At 39.0% G+C, this 21,079-nt stretch overlaps 1 protein-coding gene across 1 annotated transcript; it reads right to left on the minus strand.

The window, feature by feature from the left end:
* Positions 1-4,486: 4,486 nt before the first annotated feature.
* LOC126374231 (endocuticle structural glycoprotein SgAbd-3-like) lies at positions 4,487-11,828 on the minus strand. The gene is made up of 4 exons (XM_050020742.1): positions 11,778-11,828; positions 7,859-8,159; positions 5,203-5,409; positions 4,487-4,713 (listed from the first exon to the last, which is right to left on the minus strand). Exons 1-4 carry the CDS (start codon positions 11,784-11,786, stop codon positions 4,664-4,666), a joined length of 567 nt encoding a protein of 188 aa, XP_049876699.1. The 5' UTR covers positions 11,787-11,828; the 3' UTR covers positions 4,487-4,663.
* Between the last annotated feature and the right edge of the window lie 9,251 nt (positions 11,829-21,079).

The following is a 21,079-nucleotide window of genomic DNA, read 5'->3' on the forward strand; positions in this document are numbered from 1 at the left end:
TTGGCTTCCTTCTGAAACGGGGAAAGCAGGTTCAAACCCCGGGCAGGTTTTCTAATACAGTTGGTTCGACCATTATAGACGGCGATACGGCTCACCACCTATCACGTTAGTCTAACAGAAAGCTCGGTGAGGTGTGGGTACTTAGATCATCTTGCGATGGATATACCTCTAACTACATACATACATAAACACACGCCTATTTCCCACCGGGGTAAGCAGAGACTATAGAATTCCATTTGCTTCGATGGAGAATTGCTTTGACTCCCCCTATTTGAATTTGACTATTCGACAACAGAACTCTAAAAATAACCCATATCGGTTTACCTATAAACACAGATTCATTTATCTCATGACGTCATGAAAATGGGCATAGCTGGATATCATTATGAATTGACACGGTTCCAAGTTCAAATTAATAATGATACCTTACCATAGTCTTGATTATTATTTGTTACTGTCAGAATCATGTCCTGCCCTCGCGGCACGGCATCCGTGTCGCGCGCGTCACGAAATATACAGGGTAACATTGTAACGAAAAGTTTGAGGAATGAATCAGGTCATGATTCTGAGTTGATATCAATTGGAATTTTCCGTTACGATGTCACTAGCATCCTGTATGTAGATGGCTTCGACCATACGACGTTTATCTATATAGATAGCATTCGCTGCGGTCATTGGTCGAAGCCATCGATATATATCGCGTCGCGCGCGGTAAGGTTGCCGCGCAGACCCCGCAAATGGTGACTCAACACACAGTGGTCTAGTGAAGTACGACGTAGCATAATTCGCAGTTGGGCGATAATTTCGTTACTTTAGACAGTAATTTGATAATCAAATTGCAAAACAAACACTCACATTTTGCACACATTTTTATGACAGACAACAATCGACGCCATGGCCACGTCGCCGGCGATGGCCGCCAAGCAAACTGGGTAGCAGAAAGTGGAAGTAGTTAAACTTTAGTCATTTCTCCAAACCAAACAATCAATCATTTATCAATCATTCATTTAATCTATCATTTCATGACGAAGCCTGTGGTGGTTTTACATTCTGTTTATTGTTATCTTACATACATACATAAACAGCCTATATACGTCCCACTGCTGGGCACAGGCCTCCCCTCAATCAACCCGGGGGAGGGGGTTTTGCAAGTTGTGAGACTGTCTTTTTTTGTTAAGGACTTTTCAGGCTTGAATCACCTGATTGTCCCAAAAAGTAAGATGATTCCGTGCTTCGGAGGGCACGTTAAGTCGTTGGTTCCGGCTATTAGCCGTAAATCACCTCCACTAACTCGCATTGGAGCAGCGTGGTAGAGTATGCTCCATACCCCCTCCGGTTGATTGTTATCTTATTGAAATATATTTATGAATCATCTGGAAAAAGACAGACACTTCTGTAAATAATTTATATTAGTGACATCGTAACGATAGCCTAGTTTTTTTTTCTCCAAATGTTTGGTTAATTGGCTGAATATCTTTCAGATCGCCGATCGTGAGTTGATCGCCGTTTAGTAAAAAAAAATACGGCTGAGATATAAGTATTTCAAATCACATTGAATAACTAAATTAGTTATTGATACCTAATTTTAGCCTGAGGATAAGTATACACTTTATTCTTTTTAGATTAATAATTATAATAATTTAATTTCAAAAATATAGCACTATTTCTAAAATTATATACGAATATGATTCATACAAGTTCATTATAACGAATTCCAGATGTGGTTTTCCTTTCCTATTGTCTGAAAATAAAATGATGACTTCGGTAATTTCACGCGAAAAACAGAATAAATACTAAATTACGTACATACCTAAACTCACGCCTATTTCCCACCGGGGTTGGGAGAGACTATGGAATTCTTGCTTCGATCCTGACACACTTCTCTTGCTTGCTGCACATTCATCAATCGCTTCATACACGCACGCCGGTTCAGAATAGAACGTACCAAACCTTTTCTAAGGACATCTCCAATTTGGTCAATGGACGTCCTTCTAGGTCTTCCTCTGTCAGCCCTACCACCAACCTTAGTCACCACCAGCGTTAATACTAAATTAATAGATTTATTAGGTTTCTTATTAGTCCTCATAATAATAATAATTATATTATAAACTAGTGAAAGCTCGTTGTTTTGTTCGGGTGATTTATTTATATCTAGGACCTAGGTTTGGTTCTCAAATAACAGGTCTGGTATGTACAGTCATAAGCAATATCATGTACCCACTTTAGAACCCTGACGTACTGTCATATTTGAGATTTAATGAGACTTACGGTTTAATTTGTCAAAAAAGTTAATGTGACATGGTTTCAAAGTGCTTACATATTAGTGCTCGCGACCGTACCCCGGTATCGAACTTGCACCAATGGTGCAGTTTTCGCTACCACAGTCGGCTTGACCATTATAATCTGGTCTAATAGAAAGCTCGGTGAAGCGTAGGCGCTTAGTTCATCAAGCGATGGATGTACCTCTGACTAGACTTCAAATTCTTATTTTATAAAATAAAATAAATAAATCAAACGATGGATGGACCTCTGACTAGACTTCAGATTCTTATTTTATAAAGTAAAATAAATAAATCAAAGGATGCATAAGAGGCAAACTAAACTACAAGTTCTATTGGGAATAGAACCGCCGCTGAACAGTGACACACAGAACCACAGTGATTTTTATTATCTAGACTTTTTCCAATTTCGCCAAGCAATTTAGAACGGCGCTATAACTCCTGGCCAATTACACTTGCGTCTGTCGCATCGAATCACGTGTCTGATGTCATCAGCTGTTTGGTTCGCTTTTTAGGAGCCCTCATACAAAATGGCAAAATTTTTACTTTTTTTTAATGTGACTTATTATAGATTTGCCACAAATGGCATTAACTACTTGGCCGGAAAGAATTTTACCAGGGATACAAACTGACGTAAACACAGAAATCGTCCAAAATCGCTCGGAATGAGGAACTTTCCAGATTAAGTTCTAAGGAAATCAGAGAGATGGCGTTGTTAAGCTAAAATATCGGCTGCGGTCACCTGAACGCCTTTCGGCGTTCACGGTAAGCGGTGCGAAAAAATTCCGCAAATTCCGAACGCCAAAAAGCGTCATCGGTAAATAAGAGGTTAAGAAGCTGACAGTACGGTTAGCGGACCAAAGTAAAAAAAAAAACTCATTCATAAATCGTTTCATACACACACGTCGGTTCAGAGTAGATCGTAGTGAACCTTCTTTATGGACGTCTCCAATTTGGTCTATGTACGTCCTTCTAGGACTCCCGGATGCTATTTAAGTAATCTAATCTAGCGTACAAGATCCCACTGCTGGGCAAAGGCCTCCCTTTCCTCTTTTCATTTTTCGCGGTCCTGTGCGTATTCCGGCCAGTCTCTCCGGCAAGCGTCCAAGTCGTCACGCCATCTCTTTCGAGGTCTACCACGACGCCTGTACCCGTCATGAGGCACCCAATGCGTGACGATCCGTGCCCACCGCTCAGGGTGCATGCGACAAACATGTCCGGCCCAATCCCATTTGAATTTGGCGGCTTTTCGACCCACTTTAGCAATTACCGTTTTTGAACGCAGCATTTAAGTAAATTACTACTTAAAAAGCATCCAGGATCAATGGTTTAACGTGCCTTCTGAAGCTCGGAATCGTCTTATTTTTGGCTAATCAGTCTGCAATATCCTAGCTAGGGACAGCCTTATAAAGTGTGTATTGTTTGACATGTCTACACCGGGAATGGAACCACTGAACTTATAGGTAACACACTAAACTGTAGGTACGTACTCCTACGGAACCGCAAGGTTATTCACGTCTGTCAAGCAATTGGCTGGTTTTTGATGGTTGATTGTATTGTATGCATGACAAGTGCCATTTCAAGAACGCAAGCGCAGACTGTTCCAAGATCTTGTTAATTGGGAACATTGGTCGGTTGTTTATTGATTACTTACAGTGAAAATTGTGGGCAATAAATTACGGTGTCATGGTTCACCATCTATCGCTTAGGTCTAATAAAGCTTGGGAACAGGCTACTTAGTACATCATGAATACTTAAACTTATGTCTGCGCTCCCTTGAAGCTCCCTCATTCAGCGCTTATCGCTATCGACCCACTAGGGTCGATTAATTCTTTCAAATATTTTTCCTCTCAGACGACGCCCTGAGCCGAGGGTTCGCGCCCAACTGGGCACCCTCAGGCCTGTTGTCTTAAACGTTGTACCGGGTGAGAGCCTTCAGCGCTCCCCATTTGTCCGGCCAAGTAGTTAATGCCATCTGCGGCAAATCTACAATAAGTCACGTCAAAAAAAAAAAAAAAATAACGTTCCCAAACACAGATGACGCTGTCCAGATTTAACGTAATAATTACCTATTTTCTCATTACTCGGATACATAATTACTCAAAAATATTCGGGCATTTAGCTGTTCTCAGCTCGGTGAGGCGTGGGTACTTAGTTCATACATAGTGGGTACGACCTCAAAGAAATAACAAAAAAATAGACCATAATATTTTTATATAAAAGGTATGTTTATTTACAAGATTTATAATACAAAAAATAACAGGTAACGACTAATTTGAACACATACTGGCCTCTTCGTCCTGACCTCAGCCACATTTAAAACAATAAGTACAAAAAAAAATACAAAATGGCGGTTTTAGTAATATTAACTAATTATTTGCTGCTTAATAACCGTTGTCTGCGTCGTAGCTGCTCCTGCCGCTGTTGTATTGAGCTGTAATATAAAACAATAGGTTAATTACTAAATATGAAATTCGTAGTTATAAGCTTCGGGTGCGCCTGCAGTATTATAAAAAGCAAAGGAAAATTAGCATCGCATTGTAACGTTGCTATTGTAAATATGTCAGGCGTAAAACAAACAATTATTTTATGTTACTATCTTGTGACAAACCATGAGGCCCGATGCGTCGGGATCGGGCAGTTTAATACATTTAGCCATTCTTCCAAGTTCGTAGTTGTCATTGAGCGACCGTGACATGGTCCGTGCTCCGGATGGCACGTCAAGCAGTTGGTCCCGGCTACTATTTACCTAATAAATATGTAGTCGTTACATGAGCCATGTCACGGGTCTTTGGCAGCTCAATAGTAACCCTGATACCAGGGTTGACGAGGTTGGGCAGTGATCTCACAACCCAAATGTCTCATAAAGACAAGAAGACGAACCGACCGAAAAGGTTCGTAAAACAATTCATAGATTACTTACCTCCATTCCCAGCGGTAAGCTGCAGACTCTTCAAGATGGCTTCAGGGATGGGAGGAGGGGTAGGCAAATGAGCTCCCTGGGGCTGGAAGCCGTTCTCGTCGGCGGTGTAAGTTACGGTGTAGGTCTGACCATCATCACCTACATAGGAGTACGATCCTGATACCTGGAGGGAGCCTTCCTCGGGCTTCGCGCCGGGAAGCACGCGGCCTGTTGGAGAGACAAAAAGTTTGTTAAGTTTGTACGGGTGAGGTCCTCAACAAGCATTTCAATGCAGTAAGCAAGGCAAGTCACAGGGAATGTAACCTGGAACCTGATGGAGGGCAGAAGAAACTGTCAGTACTATTCAGAGGTAGAGGACAGGAGACTAATCTGGACGCTATCCCACTCGCGTCAGACGGAGTACTGCAGCAAGACAAGCGGGAAACCACTGCCCTATTTTTCCCTAAAAAGTAGCATGGATAATGCTACACCGACAAGAGCGCACACTTCCATTCTATCTATCTATCACACTTCAACCGGGTTGCATACCAGTGAAATACTTATTTTTTTCAGCCAGATTATTCATTTATTGACACATTCATTTTAAAATTAACAGCTGTTAGTCACCCGTCCCTGTCCTTTTCGGTGGATAAGAATATGACAGGTTTAAGGCCAGGCGCGCACTACGAGTTTTTCGCCGCGCGGTAGAAAAGACCAGCGGTATAATGTCGCACTGTAATGTTGCGCCGCTGCGGCGCCGGCGACCCTGCCATTAAGTGCGCGTAATACAATTTAAAACAGTTTGATGCAGAATTACAGTGCGACATTATGCCGCTGCTTTTTTTCTGCCGCGCAGCGAAAAATTCGTAGTGCGCGCCTGCCCTAACTTATAATAAAATTAGAAGGTGTTCGCAGGAATTGGGGCCAATAGCTCCCTAATTCTCACCTTAAATTCATCATTAGTTTTGGGAACGTAGCCTAGAAAGTCCCTGATTGCCGTTCACTCCATAATCCGGTTTATACTAATAATATAAATACCTTACTTTACCTTTATTGCACATCATTTTTCCCTATAAATGCAACTTCTAACCTCAGCTGGTTTTATTCATCTGATTGGCAGATGTTCACAACACAAAGCTAAGTGATTCACTTATTAAATCCAAATTAGGTTGTAGATCTTCAACTTGCCACGTTAGGTAATACTAGGTGTATTAGGAAAAATATGCATCCTTTTTAAGCTTATGAAGACTAGTTTAATTTATGGGACAAACATAAAAAGGTGCTTGGATAGATGAACGACGTTTTCCTGACAGATCGGTTCGAATCGACTAGGGTTTTTAACCGCTGAATTCAACTTCATGAATTTAAATTCATGTTTGGTTATCAGGGATTTGTGCCCGTTTTAATGGCAATAGGGTCGCTCCTCATAAGGGACTTAAACATGACTTACCAGAAGTCGGTATATTTACTATAAATTTCTGTCTTATGATATACAGACGTGATGCTTTGTTATGTTCTACAATAACGTTGTATTGTCATGAAGTAAGTATACTAATAATTCAAACAAGCATTTAACAGGAAAAAATACATTTTGAAAAAAAAACATATCATTAAAAATAAGGAACCGGTTTATTAAATCATACATTTGGAGCATTGCACTCTATGGAAGTGAAACGTGGACTATGACCGGAAGCGTTTGAGATGTGGTGTTGGCGAAGGATGGAGGGTAAAAGCTGGACTGAAATGGTGTCAAATGAAAAAATGCTGGAAAGAGTTGAAGAAAGGAGAACCTCATTTATGACAAACATCATAGAAGGAAAAATTGAAGGGAAGAGAGGAAAGGGTAGACCTAGGAGAACATTTATGAAACAAATAAAAGAGAAAGTGCAGGTCGTGTCGTATCAGGAGGTGAAGGTTTTGGCGGGAAGAAGAGAGGAATGGCGATTACTCCACCGACAAGAGCGCAGCTCTTAAATAAAGAGAGAGAGAGAGAAGTATACTAATATTAGATCATATTGGTGCAATATAATTTCGTTGCCGATAACAATGCGAAATGTGGTCACATTTCAAAATTATATCTTGTGGTGACAATGAACATTATTACAGTGTATTACAATAGATACCAGAGAAAAAAAACAAGTCATTAGTATGATTCCTCTTTTGGGCTTTGTTGAACTACAACTTGTCAGAAGGCGATATAAAGTGTGATATCGCAGTCGATAAAAGTATGAAAACGATGCATCAAACGAAAATATTATGTACTCGTAACCGTGACGTCATAGAAACACGCTGTAAAATATCGAACTTAAAGATAACGTTTTAATTAGTTTTAAATTTGGTGTAATTTATTTTTGACCTAGGAAATTAAACTACCCAACGTCTCTGCCTATCCCGATGGGAAGTAAGCGTGATGAGTTTGCGTGTGTGTGGTGTATATGTCGCAGTCGGATAGTATAATCCGCTGTATTACATTACGGCTAGCTGTTTTCAAAAACAGGGCTGTTTTGTAATGCGGCGGTTCAACGATTAGCCGTATTGTCATTGCGATACGTTTAATTATTCCGAGTTAATATCAAGTGGAATTTTCCGAACTCAGAATCATGAGCCGAATCATCTCCCTTAGTATTCGTTACGGTATCAATTACAACCTGTATGTATACAATGTAAATATTCTTACCTTCTTGTTCAGCCTTAGTTCCGTCGCTAGTCTCATACGCATAATGAAAACCATCTTCGGTGATCTCATTCTCATACTTCAGGATTTCAGCTTGATTCTGGTTCTGACCCTGAGCGTAGTTCTGGTTCTGACCCTGAGCGTAGTTCTGGCTCTGTCCCTGATAATTCTGGGATTGGTCCTGAGAGAAGGGGGCTTGGAGGCCTGCGCTGGCACCTCCAGAAGACCTGGAGTGAGGAGGCAGGTAGACGTTGCCGTCCAGACGGGCTGATGCCGCCACTGAAGCCAAGGCGAGGACGATGAACTGGAATTCAAAAATGGATTGGATGAGTACATATACAGGGTCGACATAATATCAGCGTCGTTGTTCACGCCACGATGCTGAGTTAGGCCCTTTTATCTCAGGACGTCCACCACCGCCTTATAATAATTTCGTCAAAAATCCGTCTTGCTTTTTTGTAATTGTAATTGTGTAATTGGAAATTTGATATGATGTTATTGTCTTTTTTTTTGTGTGGCGCCCTTTTATAATAAACTATTTCTTTTCTATTCTATATACACTTATGACGATAGAGATAGACTAATATATTAAAAAGGTAATGTTTGTAAGTTAGTTTGTAGGAACTACTAGATCGATTTTTACCGACTTCAAAAAAGGAGGAGCTTCTCAATTCGACCGTATATTTTATTTTTATTTATTTTAAAATTATTTTCGTCGACGTCGCAGTAGACTTCTCGGTGTCCTCGAAGCAGAAGGCGGGGAGACGCCTTCGGGGCGAGGCTCCTTTATATATCAGGCAAAGAGGTCCTCGCTCGAAATATGCACAAAACGAAATGTTTCACTAAGGCAGCGGTCGTATTATAAAACATTCCGCGTTATTCATTGCTTCTTTGGTATCGTGCATCCACAACGAGCGCTTGTGTTACTATGTAGTGAACGACAGGTAAATCGATAAAGCGATCCAGTCAGAATGTCTTGGTGCAGCTTCACACGCCAACGTGAGTTAACAGGTGACATGCGGACTATTGTAATTTAATGCTGTGAGCATAGATATAAAAAAAAGAAATAAAAAAGTGTTTTCTTTTTTATAAATCTATCGATTTTTTATGCATTTTATAGTTTTACTGGAATCAAGTATTGAACGCACTGAGAACTTAAGGGTTACAATGGCCCCGATTCCTGCAGATATCTCTTAATTTTACTTTAAGTTATACCTGTCATTTTCTTATCCGCCGAAAAGGAAAGGGACGGATGATTGACAGCTCTTAATTTTAGGAAGAATGAGTAAATAAATGAATAACCCGGGCGAATTTTTAGACGGTTGTTTTAGATTTGTGCTTAAAATTGACGTGTGTTCCATAAATTTTATGCTTGTCGATTACCCGTCCCTTTCCTTTTCGGCGGATAAGAAAATGACAGATATAACCTAAAATAAAATTAGATGGTATTTACAGGAATTAGCACCAATGTCACCTATTGTGTTTAATGTTGTGTAAACCACAAATATATTACCACAAATATTATCACAAATATTGTGTAGATCCCTTGTTTCTGTAGTCTGTGGTTTACACAATATTAAATACAATAGGTGACACAACTCTTATGTTCAAAGTGCGTGCAATACTGGATTCCAGTAAAACTTTAAAGTTGCAAGAAAGTTCGATAGATTTATAAAAAAGAAAATATTTTTTTTATTTCCAGGATGTGTAAGACGAGAAAACTACAAAATCTGAAGGAAAATCGACATAAGCTCACGGCTATATCCTAACTGGGGTAGTCAGAGGAACATCCATCGCAAGATGAAACCAAGCTTTCTGTTTCCAAAGTGATAGGTGGTGAGCCGTATCGCCGTCTATATACTTATTGGTCGAGCAAACTGTGTTAGTGAAATCTGCACTAATTTTATTGATATATATATAATGATCCCTGACAGGGTAGGCAGAGGTGGGTAGTGCACCCAATCTTCACCAGATATATTTAAGTCCCATGGAATAGGGGGCGAGCTTATGCCAATAACCGGGCGTAGATCCTGTAAATCACGTGATATCAATTGGGTCAGGTACAGTCATGAGCAATAACATGTACCCACTTTAGAACCCTGTCGCACTATCATATTTGACATTTAATGAGACTTATGGTTGAATTTTTCAAAAAAGTTAATGTGACATGATTTCAAAGTGTATGTACATATTAGTACCTCGTGACCGTACTAGGTTCAGAATAAATTATGACATTCTGATTACTAAATAAAGACAGATCTAGAATAAACGAAAAATATATTCTTTTTACTATTTAACTTATTTATGAATTTTAACCAAGAACAACGTAATAATAAGTCCGACATTTTGTCACTTTGTGCTATTTCATTGAAAAATCCATAGTAATTTGTGTTTGGACTTTTAGTAAAAAGTAACTTCTTCTCTTCTTATCGTGTGGGTTGTGAGGTGGAATACCAGCCTCAACAACCCTGGTATCAGGGTTATTATTGAGCCGTCAAAGGCCTCTGACATGGCTCATGTAACGATTACTCACTTACATCAGTAAGTAGTAACCGGGACCAACGCCTTAACGAGCCTTCCAAAGCACGGATCATCTTACTTTCGGACAATCAGGTGATCAGCCTGTAATGTCCTAACCAAACTAGGGATCACAAAGTGATTCGTAGTGAAAAGTAACTGATTTGACTAGTTGGAAACTAGCCTATTATCTATGATCCAAACATGAATTCAAACTTGTCACATTACGATATAGTGATGGTTCTTCGAACACGGCCATCACAGATTGGCTGAAAATACTTGTAAGTATGCAAATGAAAGTTAGACAAAATGTTATGAAATACCACTAGGTAGGTAATATAATAACATAGTTGATATTTGCGACTTGCTAAATACATTGGAAGAATGTTAGCTTACCTAACTTAGGTATTTCTTTCTGTCCTTCAAATAACAGTGATGATTGAATGACTAGAAGGCACATACTGGTAGAAAAAATCATGTAAGCGCCTTTTTGAAAAATCAAATTCGGATATGTGATTTTTGTTAATAAAACCTCACAATAGGAACGTTTTAATCCCGGTAAAAATTAAGTTGCATCGAGTACCAATACTGGAAACAACATGATAGCAATTATCTATTATCCAAACATGAATTCAAACTCATAAAGTCGAATTCAGTGGTTTAGACGCCAAGCCGGGATTCATACCCGTCTCTTCTATCGTGTCGGTTGTGAGCTGGATTACCAACCTCATCAACCCTGGTGTCAGGGTTATCATTGAGCCGCCAAAGGCCCCTGACAACTCATGTAACGATTACTCACTTACACCAGTAAGTAGTAACCGAGACCAACGGCTTAACATGCCTTCCGAAGCACGGGTCATCTTACTTTTGGACAATCAGGTGATCAGCCTGTAATGTCCTAACCAAACTAGGGATCACAAAGTAATTTTTGTGATATGTCCCCACCGGGATTCGAACCCGGGACCTCCGGATCGTGAGCCCAACGCTCAACCAGTGGACCACAGAGGCCATTCGAACCCGTGACCCTACGATGTAAGTCAGGCGTTCTCCGAACAGGATCACGTTTTTATTACGGTTTCGGGTCACTGAATTTAACACACTTATTAACACTTCCCGAAAATTGGACATGAAAAGTAACTGCATTGTAAGTAAGAAATCACTCGCGATTTGTAATTTAAAAATCGAATTTACACTGTCCTGTATATAGAACTTTAAAAAAATAAAATCTATTTTATTTTATCTAAAATTCTAAATTTGAAAATACTGACTGAAGTTAAAAATAAAATCCTTCGAACGCTCGAGAGCTTCGAAATTTAAACCGTTTTCTATCACTAATAATATAACTAATAATTTTATTATCACATTTATCACTTTAACATAAATGATAGATAAACAAAATACTAACGTATTTCATGTTGCTTTACTTGTTGCGGGTATGGCAGATGAGTAAATGATGATAGTGAGTGCATCCTCAATGCTTATATACCACTCTCAATACGAATGTAAGGGGTCTGTAGTGTATTACGTAGCGAACTGTGAATTTTATTTTGATTGGTAATGGTAAGTGCGTATTGTCGTAGGTTTTGAAAGATGGCCGCTTGAAAACATTGACATTGCTCTAAAAAAATGGTTCAAGGACGGTGAAAGTGAATAGATATGTAGTGCGTGTTTTTTTTTTTTAAATAAAATGTGTGAAAATTTATTGTACTACTAAAAATTATTCTATTGTGTAAGTGTATTAATTCGTCCACGTGGATTTTGGTTAAGTGCGCGGCAATTTCTTTTTCAGCCCCCGTTTTTATCCCTTTAGGGGCTCTTCTACTGCTATCGTGTGGGTTGTGAGGTGGATTACCAACCTCATCAACCCTGGGGTTTCTATTGAACCGCCAAAGGCCCCTGACATGACCCATTAACGACAACGTACTTACATTATTAAGTAGTAACCGGGACCAACGGCTTAAAGTGCCTTCCGAAGCACGGAACGTCTTACTTTCGGACAATCAGGTGATCAGCCTAGAATGTCCTAACCAAACAAGGGATCACAAAGTGATTTTTCTGATATGTCCCCACTGGGATTCGAGGGGCTGATTTTCGGGATAAAAACAAACTTTGTTGGACCTTAAACCCGCCTTCCCTGGGTCGTGAGTCGTCCTTTCCTGGGTTTTAAACTATCTCTATATTCTTTCATCAAAATTGGTTCAGCGGCTTAAGTGTGAAATGGTAACAAACAGACAGAGTTACTTTTACATTTATGAATGGTCACGAGCGTTAATATGTATACACTTTGGTACCATGTCACATTAACTTTTTTGACAAATTGAACTGTAAGTCTCACTAAATGTCAAATATGTTAGTGCGACAGAGTCCTAAGTGGGTACATTATTATTATTATTGCTCATGACTGAACATTGCTTTTACAGACTGAGGGTGTGTGAGGGTGGAAAGTTGTGTTCTTTCTAACATAATCATTTTATAATTTATCATTATGGGCGATGAGCTGGTGAGGTGTTTACGATTCATGTTATTTTTATTAAAACTGCAACAGGATTTCTGATTATATTATACTCGTGTATGTATATATGTAGTCATAATATTGGCATTAACATGACGAGTATTAATATGTATACACTTTGAAACCATGTCTCATTAACTTTTTTGGCAAATGAAACCGTAAGCTCTTTCAATGTCAAATGTTATAGTGCGATAGGGTTCTAAAGTGGGTACATAATATTGCTCATGACTGTACGTAGGTACATAGACATCCCCTTGATCGGACTATTAGAACCTTACATTCCAATTTTCGCATTCCCTTCCACGATCGAATTTATCAACGGTATTTAGAGTTGAAATTGGTGTAACTTGCCGCATCGCCGTCTTTTTTCGACCTCTGACATTTTTTATTGCAACTACACTGGCCTGCAAAAGTAGACATAGTTTTGCAAAAAAAAAATAATAGCTTTTTAATTATAGAAGATAAACTTTCGAAATAAAAATGGTGGACTCTGGACATATCAACAGTAGCAAGGATGATTCCAAATTCAAAATAAAGCTGATAAAATTACCAAAAACCAAAAAATTACCAAATTTATTTATTGTTAATTATTATCTTTAAAATGTTTTTTTTTTTATTTTAAATCTCTAACTTCTATAGAATAGAAAAAAAATAAAGTTGAAAAGTATAGTACCTATCTAATATATTTAATTTTGCAGTGTATTACAAAATTAATTCAAATTTAATCTATCAAAGTTACCTTACGTTCCAATTGTTAGTTGTATGTAAAAAAATATATACATAAACTCACACCCATCATTCCTAATAGGATGTCAGAGCTACAAATAATCATAACACAACTTACAGCATCCCAATACATCCTGGTGTACCTCAGAATGTGACCTCAGGATGTCCTCAGGGCGTGACCTCAGGATGAGACCTCGGGGTTTTACCTCAGGGTGTGACTTCAAGGTGTGACCTCAGGGTGTGACCTCAGGGTGTTACCTCAGGGTGTGACCTCAGGGTGTGACTATAGGTACTGTTAGATATAAAATAATCGTTCGACCTAATATCGACTGATACGTAACTATGCTAATGATCGTCACAATAGAGTTTACGTACTTTGACAGATCTAATTCTTACGGCGCATTCAGAAAATTTTAAATTGTTATATTAATACAATCAATAATTGTACTGAACTAGTCATTCTGTTTAATAGTACCTAGGTATAAAGTAAAACAGCACGGTTCATGATAAATTGGTGGACTCTGGACATATCAACAGTAGCAAGGATTTATCTAATGGTTTATAACAGTCTACCGCGTGATGATCATTTAATTACTATTAGCATGATATTTGATTGCATTTACATAAATGTAAATATGTATTCGAGTAATATTGGGTTTATAGTAATGATATATTTACTGTTTTATATGTTTTGGGTTGCATTTTATTGGGCTAATTAAATAGGCTAGTTTCCAACTAGTCAAATCAGTTACTGTTTAATAAACGTCAAAACACGAAATTACCATGGAATTTCAATGAAATAACACACTGTGACGTCATCGATAAACGTGATAAAGTGTCGGACTTATTATTACGTTTCCCTTGATTTTAATTCATAAATAATTTAAATAGAAGAAAGAAAAGGTTTTTCGTTAGTTTTACATCTAACTTTCGTAATCAGAATTTCATCATTTATCTTAAACCTAGTACACGACTCAATTTTCTAATCTGACAAAAAAGGCTTATTACGGTCACAGCCATGCACCATACAAATATCTAGTTTTTACTGTGTTTTGCCTTACGTATACTTAAGTGTGAGAGGGACAGAAAGTCGTGCGCTTACTTACTCTTTAACGTCTTATGTCCATTAAAAGCAAAGTAAGACTGAGCGGGGGTGAGGTAAATCCAGCTCGGCATCGATACGAATTGCCGCGGGGCAGGGAGTGTCCGTTTTATACGTAGTATTATTCTTTATTCCATGATACAGCAAAATTTTTTGCAAGAATCTCTCGATTTTCAAATTACCAACCTCATCAACCGTGGTATCAAAGGCCCCTGACAAGGCTCTTGTAACGACTACTTACTTACTTACATCGGTAAGTAGTAACCGGGACCAACGGCTTAACGTGCCTACGAAGCACGGAGACGGAGAATTAAAGAACATAATAAACAGACAATGCGGGTTGGTGGAGATGTTTTTACGGCTAATAGCCGGGACCAACGGCTTAACGTGCCCTCCGAAGCACAGAATCATTTAGAGCAGCGTGGTGGAGTATGCTCCATACCCCCTCCGGTTGATTGAGGGGTGGCCTGTGCCCAGCAGTGGGACGAGTATAGGCTGTTTATGTTTATGTAATAAACAGACAATAGGATAAATTCTCGCCTGTGGTCGCTTAAGGGGTAGTCAGCGCTACTATTCATCCATAAGTCAACTCGTACCGTAGCCACTCTTGATTCCAAGGTGGACAATAAATTGAACTTTACTGTCTTATATTCAATGTACTTTTTCAATATACCTACCATTCGTGATTTATGTATCGGGTACACGATAAATAAGGCAAGCGTGAGTCGTCCTAGCATTGACGATGGAGTAAAAGATGCATCTTAATGCCGGTTGTAGACCAGTAGCAAGTAGCAATAAATATACTTGAATAAGTACTTATTTACAATAAGATTCATTTTCTTTGGATAGTTTTAGAACCGTATATGAAACAGGAAGTCTGTAAAAAAGTTACTACAAGGTTAGAGACTACTGGTATATTTGGATATAACCGTCTGGGAGTCAATATTAGGCTGCTTAATATAACTGAAATTGTATTTTTTAGAACGCCTAGGTCTCTGTGCTAAGGTTTTTCTTGCAGCTACTTTTCCAAAGCTATACAGGATGCGTAGCTGCAGTCGTTTTAGGTGGATGGATGCTTGCTTGCTATTTACTTGTGTAAAAAAATACGATTCAAAAGGGAGCTGTTGCCAACAGAATTAAGGATTATTTTTGAGCTTGAGAGCTTAGCTAGGTGAGTTTTAGCTTAGCTCACATAGCTGACGCTCCATTTAAGTTCCGTAGTGATGTCACGGAAAAACACTATGGAAAATTGCGTCAACCAAGTGGGCTAAGTTTTACTAACTTGGCTACGGGCATACCCTGGACAATTCATACAAAACACCTCGTTTTACACAGACGCTACACATTGACGTTATCGTACGCGCGCATCTGTGTGCGTCTGACGCCCATACGATGGAAGACTAAAGTAAAACCGAGGGGTGGGTGAGGTAAACCTAGCTCAGCCGCTGGTTGGGAGCACAGAGTTGCCCTTCCATACGTAATATTATTCCTTATTCTATGTTATCGGTCTGCAACTGGCCTTATAGAAGGCTATGTCAAAGATAGATGCTCGTCCGTCTATTTGTGACCTTGGCAAAACGTTACCTATACTTATATTTACTTTTTATTTTTAATTAATTTAATGCTACAGTGTAATTAGACAGGATGTTTAATAGTTCAGAAGGTAAACTTGTTGGTGTAATAGATAATGTCACTTTTTAGGCGAAAAAATTTATGATGCTTTTAAAATTGCTCATGTTAATTAGTTTACTTTGTCGTTATTTTCCGGGTTTATGTAAATGTCAGATTTATTCGAAATTCAAAAGCCGTTTATGGAGCCGTGGTAGCCCAGTTGGTGGAACGCTTGAATCTTAATTTGAGGTCGCAGGTTCGAATCCAGCATAGGCCTAAACCAATGAATTTGTTTTCGAAGTCATGTTTGGATCATAACTGATTATCACTTGCTCAGCGGCGAAAGAAAACATCGTGAGGAAACCCACATTCCCGAGAAATGCATTTCGGAGGCATGTGACCTAATCTATATTGGGCTGGTTTTCGCTTCGCGGGTTGGAAGGTCAGACAGGCAGTCGCTTCTGTAAAAAACCGGATTTGTCAAATCTTTAGGTTAGGCATAAGCCACAGGCGTAAGCCGTAATCTTTGCAGCCATTCTCTAATAATCAATTTGTTAAAGATAAACGTATTATTGCATTGTCCTGGATAATGCGCACGCGACGATCCGCTAACTATCTTGAGAACTAGACTGTTGTTTATATAAATACATTACTCTATGGTTCTAAAGGTTAACATTCAAATGCGTACATTCGTTACTATAGAGCACGGAAACATTTTAGGCATGGTTGCTACTAGAGGCGTCTTTGACAGAAATGTTGTCGGAGGTTTTGTATGCCGGTCTGTCAAGTAGTGAATGCTATCGTGGCAGTTCTATAACAAGCTATATTTCTGTTAACCGATTCTGAATGTACTTACGTACTGGGCAAAGACATTTGATCCTTCCACCTTTATCAGGTTTATAATATATAAATAAAAAAAGCTTGACCTTGGGCGTCACGATTTTTTTTAAATAATAAGGCTCGCGTTTCACCACAATCTCACCTGATGGTATCTGACGATGTGGTCTAGGGTGGATCACGCTTAACTAACAAATGCCTATTCACTCTAGTTTTGCAGACTCCCAGATTATAACGAGTTGGAAAAACAGACGACAGCAGACGGTACCAATCCTTCGCTATTCACATCAAAAAGGAAGAAGCGAAACGTTTAGTGTGGATTGTGGTATATCCACAACACAAGGATTTTCATTTTTATGATCATTATTCCTTATTCTTATTTATTTTATTCATTTTATCATTAATTTATACAATTTGTCACTTAAAACGAATTACGAATTATTAATTCGTAATTTTAAGTGACAAATTGTATAAAAAATAAAATAAATAAAAATAAGAATAAGGAATAAGGCATAATGATCATAAAAATGAAAATCCTTGTGTTGTGGATATATTAATTATTAATTATTCCTTATTCTATGTTTATGTTCTAGCTCGCCGACGCCTAGAGTTACCAAAGTAATGGTAATTAATGTTGTGGTAATTATTTTTGCAACGTTCGCCTCTAGAACCGTCCCAGTCTAATTTACTTCCGTGCTCTATGTTCGTTACTTAGACGTAGTATTACCACACGAGATGTATTTCGTTTAATTTTGGGTAATTTCACATGTTATATGTGTTACAACATGGCGACTTTGATAAGTCTTGCCATAATTTGTTTTGAGAGTACGTAATTTCGGATGAAAAATGATTCTATCCTCATGAGATGAGGCAATTAGTAGATTTATATAGCCAAGAACTTTACAGGCTTGAATCACCAGGCGTTAAGCCATTGGTCCCGGCTATTAGCCGTAAAAATACCTCCACCAACTCGCAATGCAGCAGCGTGGTGGAGTATGCTCCATACGCCCCGGAGGGCGTTAATTGAGGGGAGGTCTGTACCCAGCAGAGGGACGTATATAGGCTGTTTATGTATGTAATTATGTTTTAAATTGAGGAGCAACAGCATGGTATAGCAAGGCATACCATATAGCATGGTATGGACATGTAATGACTTGCACTAATGACTTATTAATTTATCTTTAGTGCAGTTTTTGTTCGCACAGTTGGCTTGACCATTATAGACGATACGACTACCACGTTGGTATAACAGAAACTCCGGTGAGATGTGGGTATTTGGTTTGTCTTGCGATGTACCTCTAATCTAATCTAGCCTACAAGATCCCACTGCTGGGCAAAGGCCTCTCCTTCCTCTTTTCATTTTTCGCGGTCCTGTGCGTACTCCGGCCAGTCCCTCCGGCAAGCGTCCAAGTCGTCACGCCATCTCTTTCGAGGTCTACCGCGACGCCTACCTCTGACTATCCTAAACTCGTGAGTTTATGTTAGAGGCAGAGAAGTACCTAGTCGACAATAAAGCCTATTACAGACTACGCAGCAACATGTCACGAGCCAAAAATGTCTCTCCATCCCAATATTTCTCCGCCAAAATGATCACGTTTCGGTTGTTAGACAATTACATGTCTGCCACTAGGTATCCTTTTACCAATACTTACACATGCTAAAACGAATTGTATCCAAGTCTTAAATAGATTTGAAATTCCTTTGTGCTTTAGATTCTGAGTTGCTTTTGTACCAAGGCAAGGTAAGGAAGGATCTCAGTGTTCAACAATAAGGCACATAGTTCTATGGGAAGTGAAAGATGAACTTTAAGATAGTATATAGAGCAGAGACCGTCACGTTATAGACTAAATACTCGCGGATGTTCTTGCGACATTCTAGGTTTGTATGTCATCATCATTGTTTATAATTATTTCGGTGATAAAGCACCTGTCTCGAACTGTGACCAGTAATCAGATGAATTTATCAATTCAATCAGATGGACAGGGATGGCTGTAAGGGGCGGTTGGAGGCCATTCGCGGAATTTCACCCCATATTCTAACCTCGTGGGTTTTTTACTCTATATTCACACAGATAGCTGTGCCCATAGGGGCACGTTGTCCATTTGTGGGTATTTTACCCCATAGGTATTTCATATAACTATGACACATTTCAGTTTTGGAGTGTGATTCAGAATTCAGATAATTCGTGACCTTACATGATTATGTATGGTCCACGACAGCACCGTTGTTATAAAATGGGCTTTGTTGTAAACTTGATGGCGCATGAAGACGTGTTACAAGCGCCTTATAGCGGTTGTGGGTAATATTTTTTTACGAAATGGCAATGCAGGGCGGGATGACGTCAGCTGAGCCAACCTTGAAATGTTAGCTGTCAGTTTTGAGCATACCTTGTTTTCTTATACCATGACAAGAACTCGTAACAGAATAACAATGAACAGTCACCAGTTTCTGTAAACGCCAAGACTAGCAAAGCGAAGTGCAAGGGAACCTATCTTTTCTCGAAACCTTTCGTCGATTTTTCCTTTTTATGAAACGTCAAAGCGATACAGGAATTTGTACAGAAATATACACGTATGTCGTCATCAATGGACGAGGTAAAATGTCGTACTCTTATCTGAGACTGTCCCCTATTTCTGGATTAACATTTATTTCAGGCTACAAAGGCTCAATCACACAATACCTAAACCTAAGTAAACAATAAAAAAAATATCAAAAAAAATCAAAAATCAAAAGTGTTTTATTGCAATTGTACAGTCCAAAAAAAAAGATGTCATAGTTACATTATAAAAAGAAAAAATACAGTTCTAGTTGCAGTTCAGAAAAAAATAAACTTAAAAATATTAATAAAGATAAATCATTAGATTCAATATCTAGGGGCACGGTAGTGTGCTATCATCACATGAGCGTAAGGTGATGGTAAGAAACTGGTGACTGTTAATTGTTATTCTGTTACGAGTTCTTGTCATGGTTTATGAAAACCAGGTATGCTGAAAACTGACACCTAACATTCAAGGTTACCCCAGCTGACGTCACCCCGCCCTGCATTGCCATTTCGTAAAAAATAAATTACCCACAACCAATGTTTTATATTTACTTTGGAAGGTTATGAACTTTTAGTAAAAGATTACTTACAATTTTATTGATTTTCATCACCTGATTGTCTAGAATGCATATAACCCGGGTGTTTTCAAGGCCAGAATGAACAGGCACCTTCCGGGCGAGCTCAATCTTAGGCCTCGTCAATGCCTTCGGGCAAGTCTGGGGCCAAGAGCAAACCCATCAAAGGAAAAAAAAAGTAAGATGATCCGTGCTTCGAAAGGCACATTTAGCCGTTGGTCCCGGTTACTACTTACTGATGTAAGTACGCAGTCGTTACATGAGTCATGTCAGGGGCCTATGGCGGTTTAATGATAACCCTGAAACCAAGATGATGGGGTTGGTGATCCACCTCACAACCCACACGATAGAAGAAGAATGTATGTTGCATCATCTCAGGCCGTTACATCTTTATCAGATGATTCAAACAGCGTTTCTGTGGCAGCTTTTAAAATGGCTGTAAAGTCCAATGCGAGAGCGACAGTAGCGGCCGCACGACTGGCATTGTAGTTGAGGGTTACTAGATGGTACAGGTGGTAAATCGGCCCTCTCACTTCTGTGTCGCCTCAGCTGAGACTGCCCTTAAGATCATGCTCAAGTCTCTGTTTTTACATGAGAACTGTCACATTGACATGATCTTAAGGGGAAGTCTCGGAGCTGAGATTAGTTTATTAATACCACCCTTAGAATGCATGATGTTTTCAATAAGAAGTGTTGCCATTGCCCTCTTTAGTTTAAACTTTTCATTCTTAATGTCGTGTTTATTCATTCACTCATGTTGCATGACTTTAGAGTTCACCTGTCTTAAATGATGGACGGTGTA

This window comes from Pectinophora gossypiella, chromosome 17, assembly GCF_024362695.1.
Source record: "Pectinophora gossypiella chromosome 17, ilPecGoss1.1, whole genome shotgun sequence".
Taxonomy (NCBI): Eukaryota; Metazoa; Arthropoda; class Insecta; order Lepidoptera; family Gelechiidae; genus Pectinophora; species Pectinophora gossypiella.

Bases quoted from the DNA above. Each gene is read 5' to 3' on its own strand.
- LOC126374231 (XM_050020742.1), bottom strand. The intron at 5,410-7,858 runs GTAAGAATATTT...TCTCTCCAACAG, and splicing joins AACTAAGGCTGAACAAGAAG to GCCGCGTGCTTCCCGGCGCG. The intron at 4,714-5,202 runs GTAAGTAATCTA...TTTATATTACAG, and splicing joins GCTTACCGCTGGGAATGGAG to CTCAATACAACAGCGGCAGG.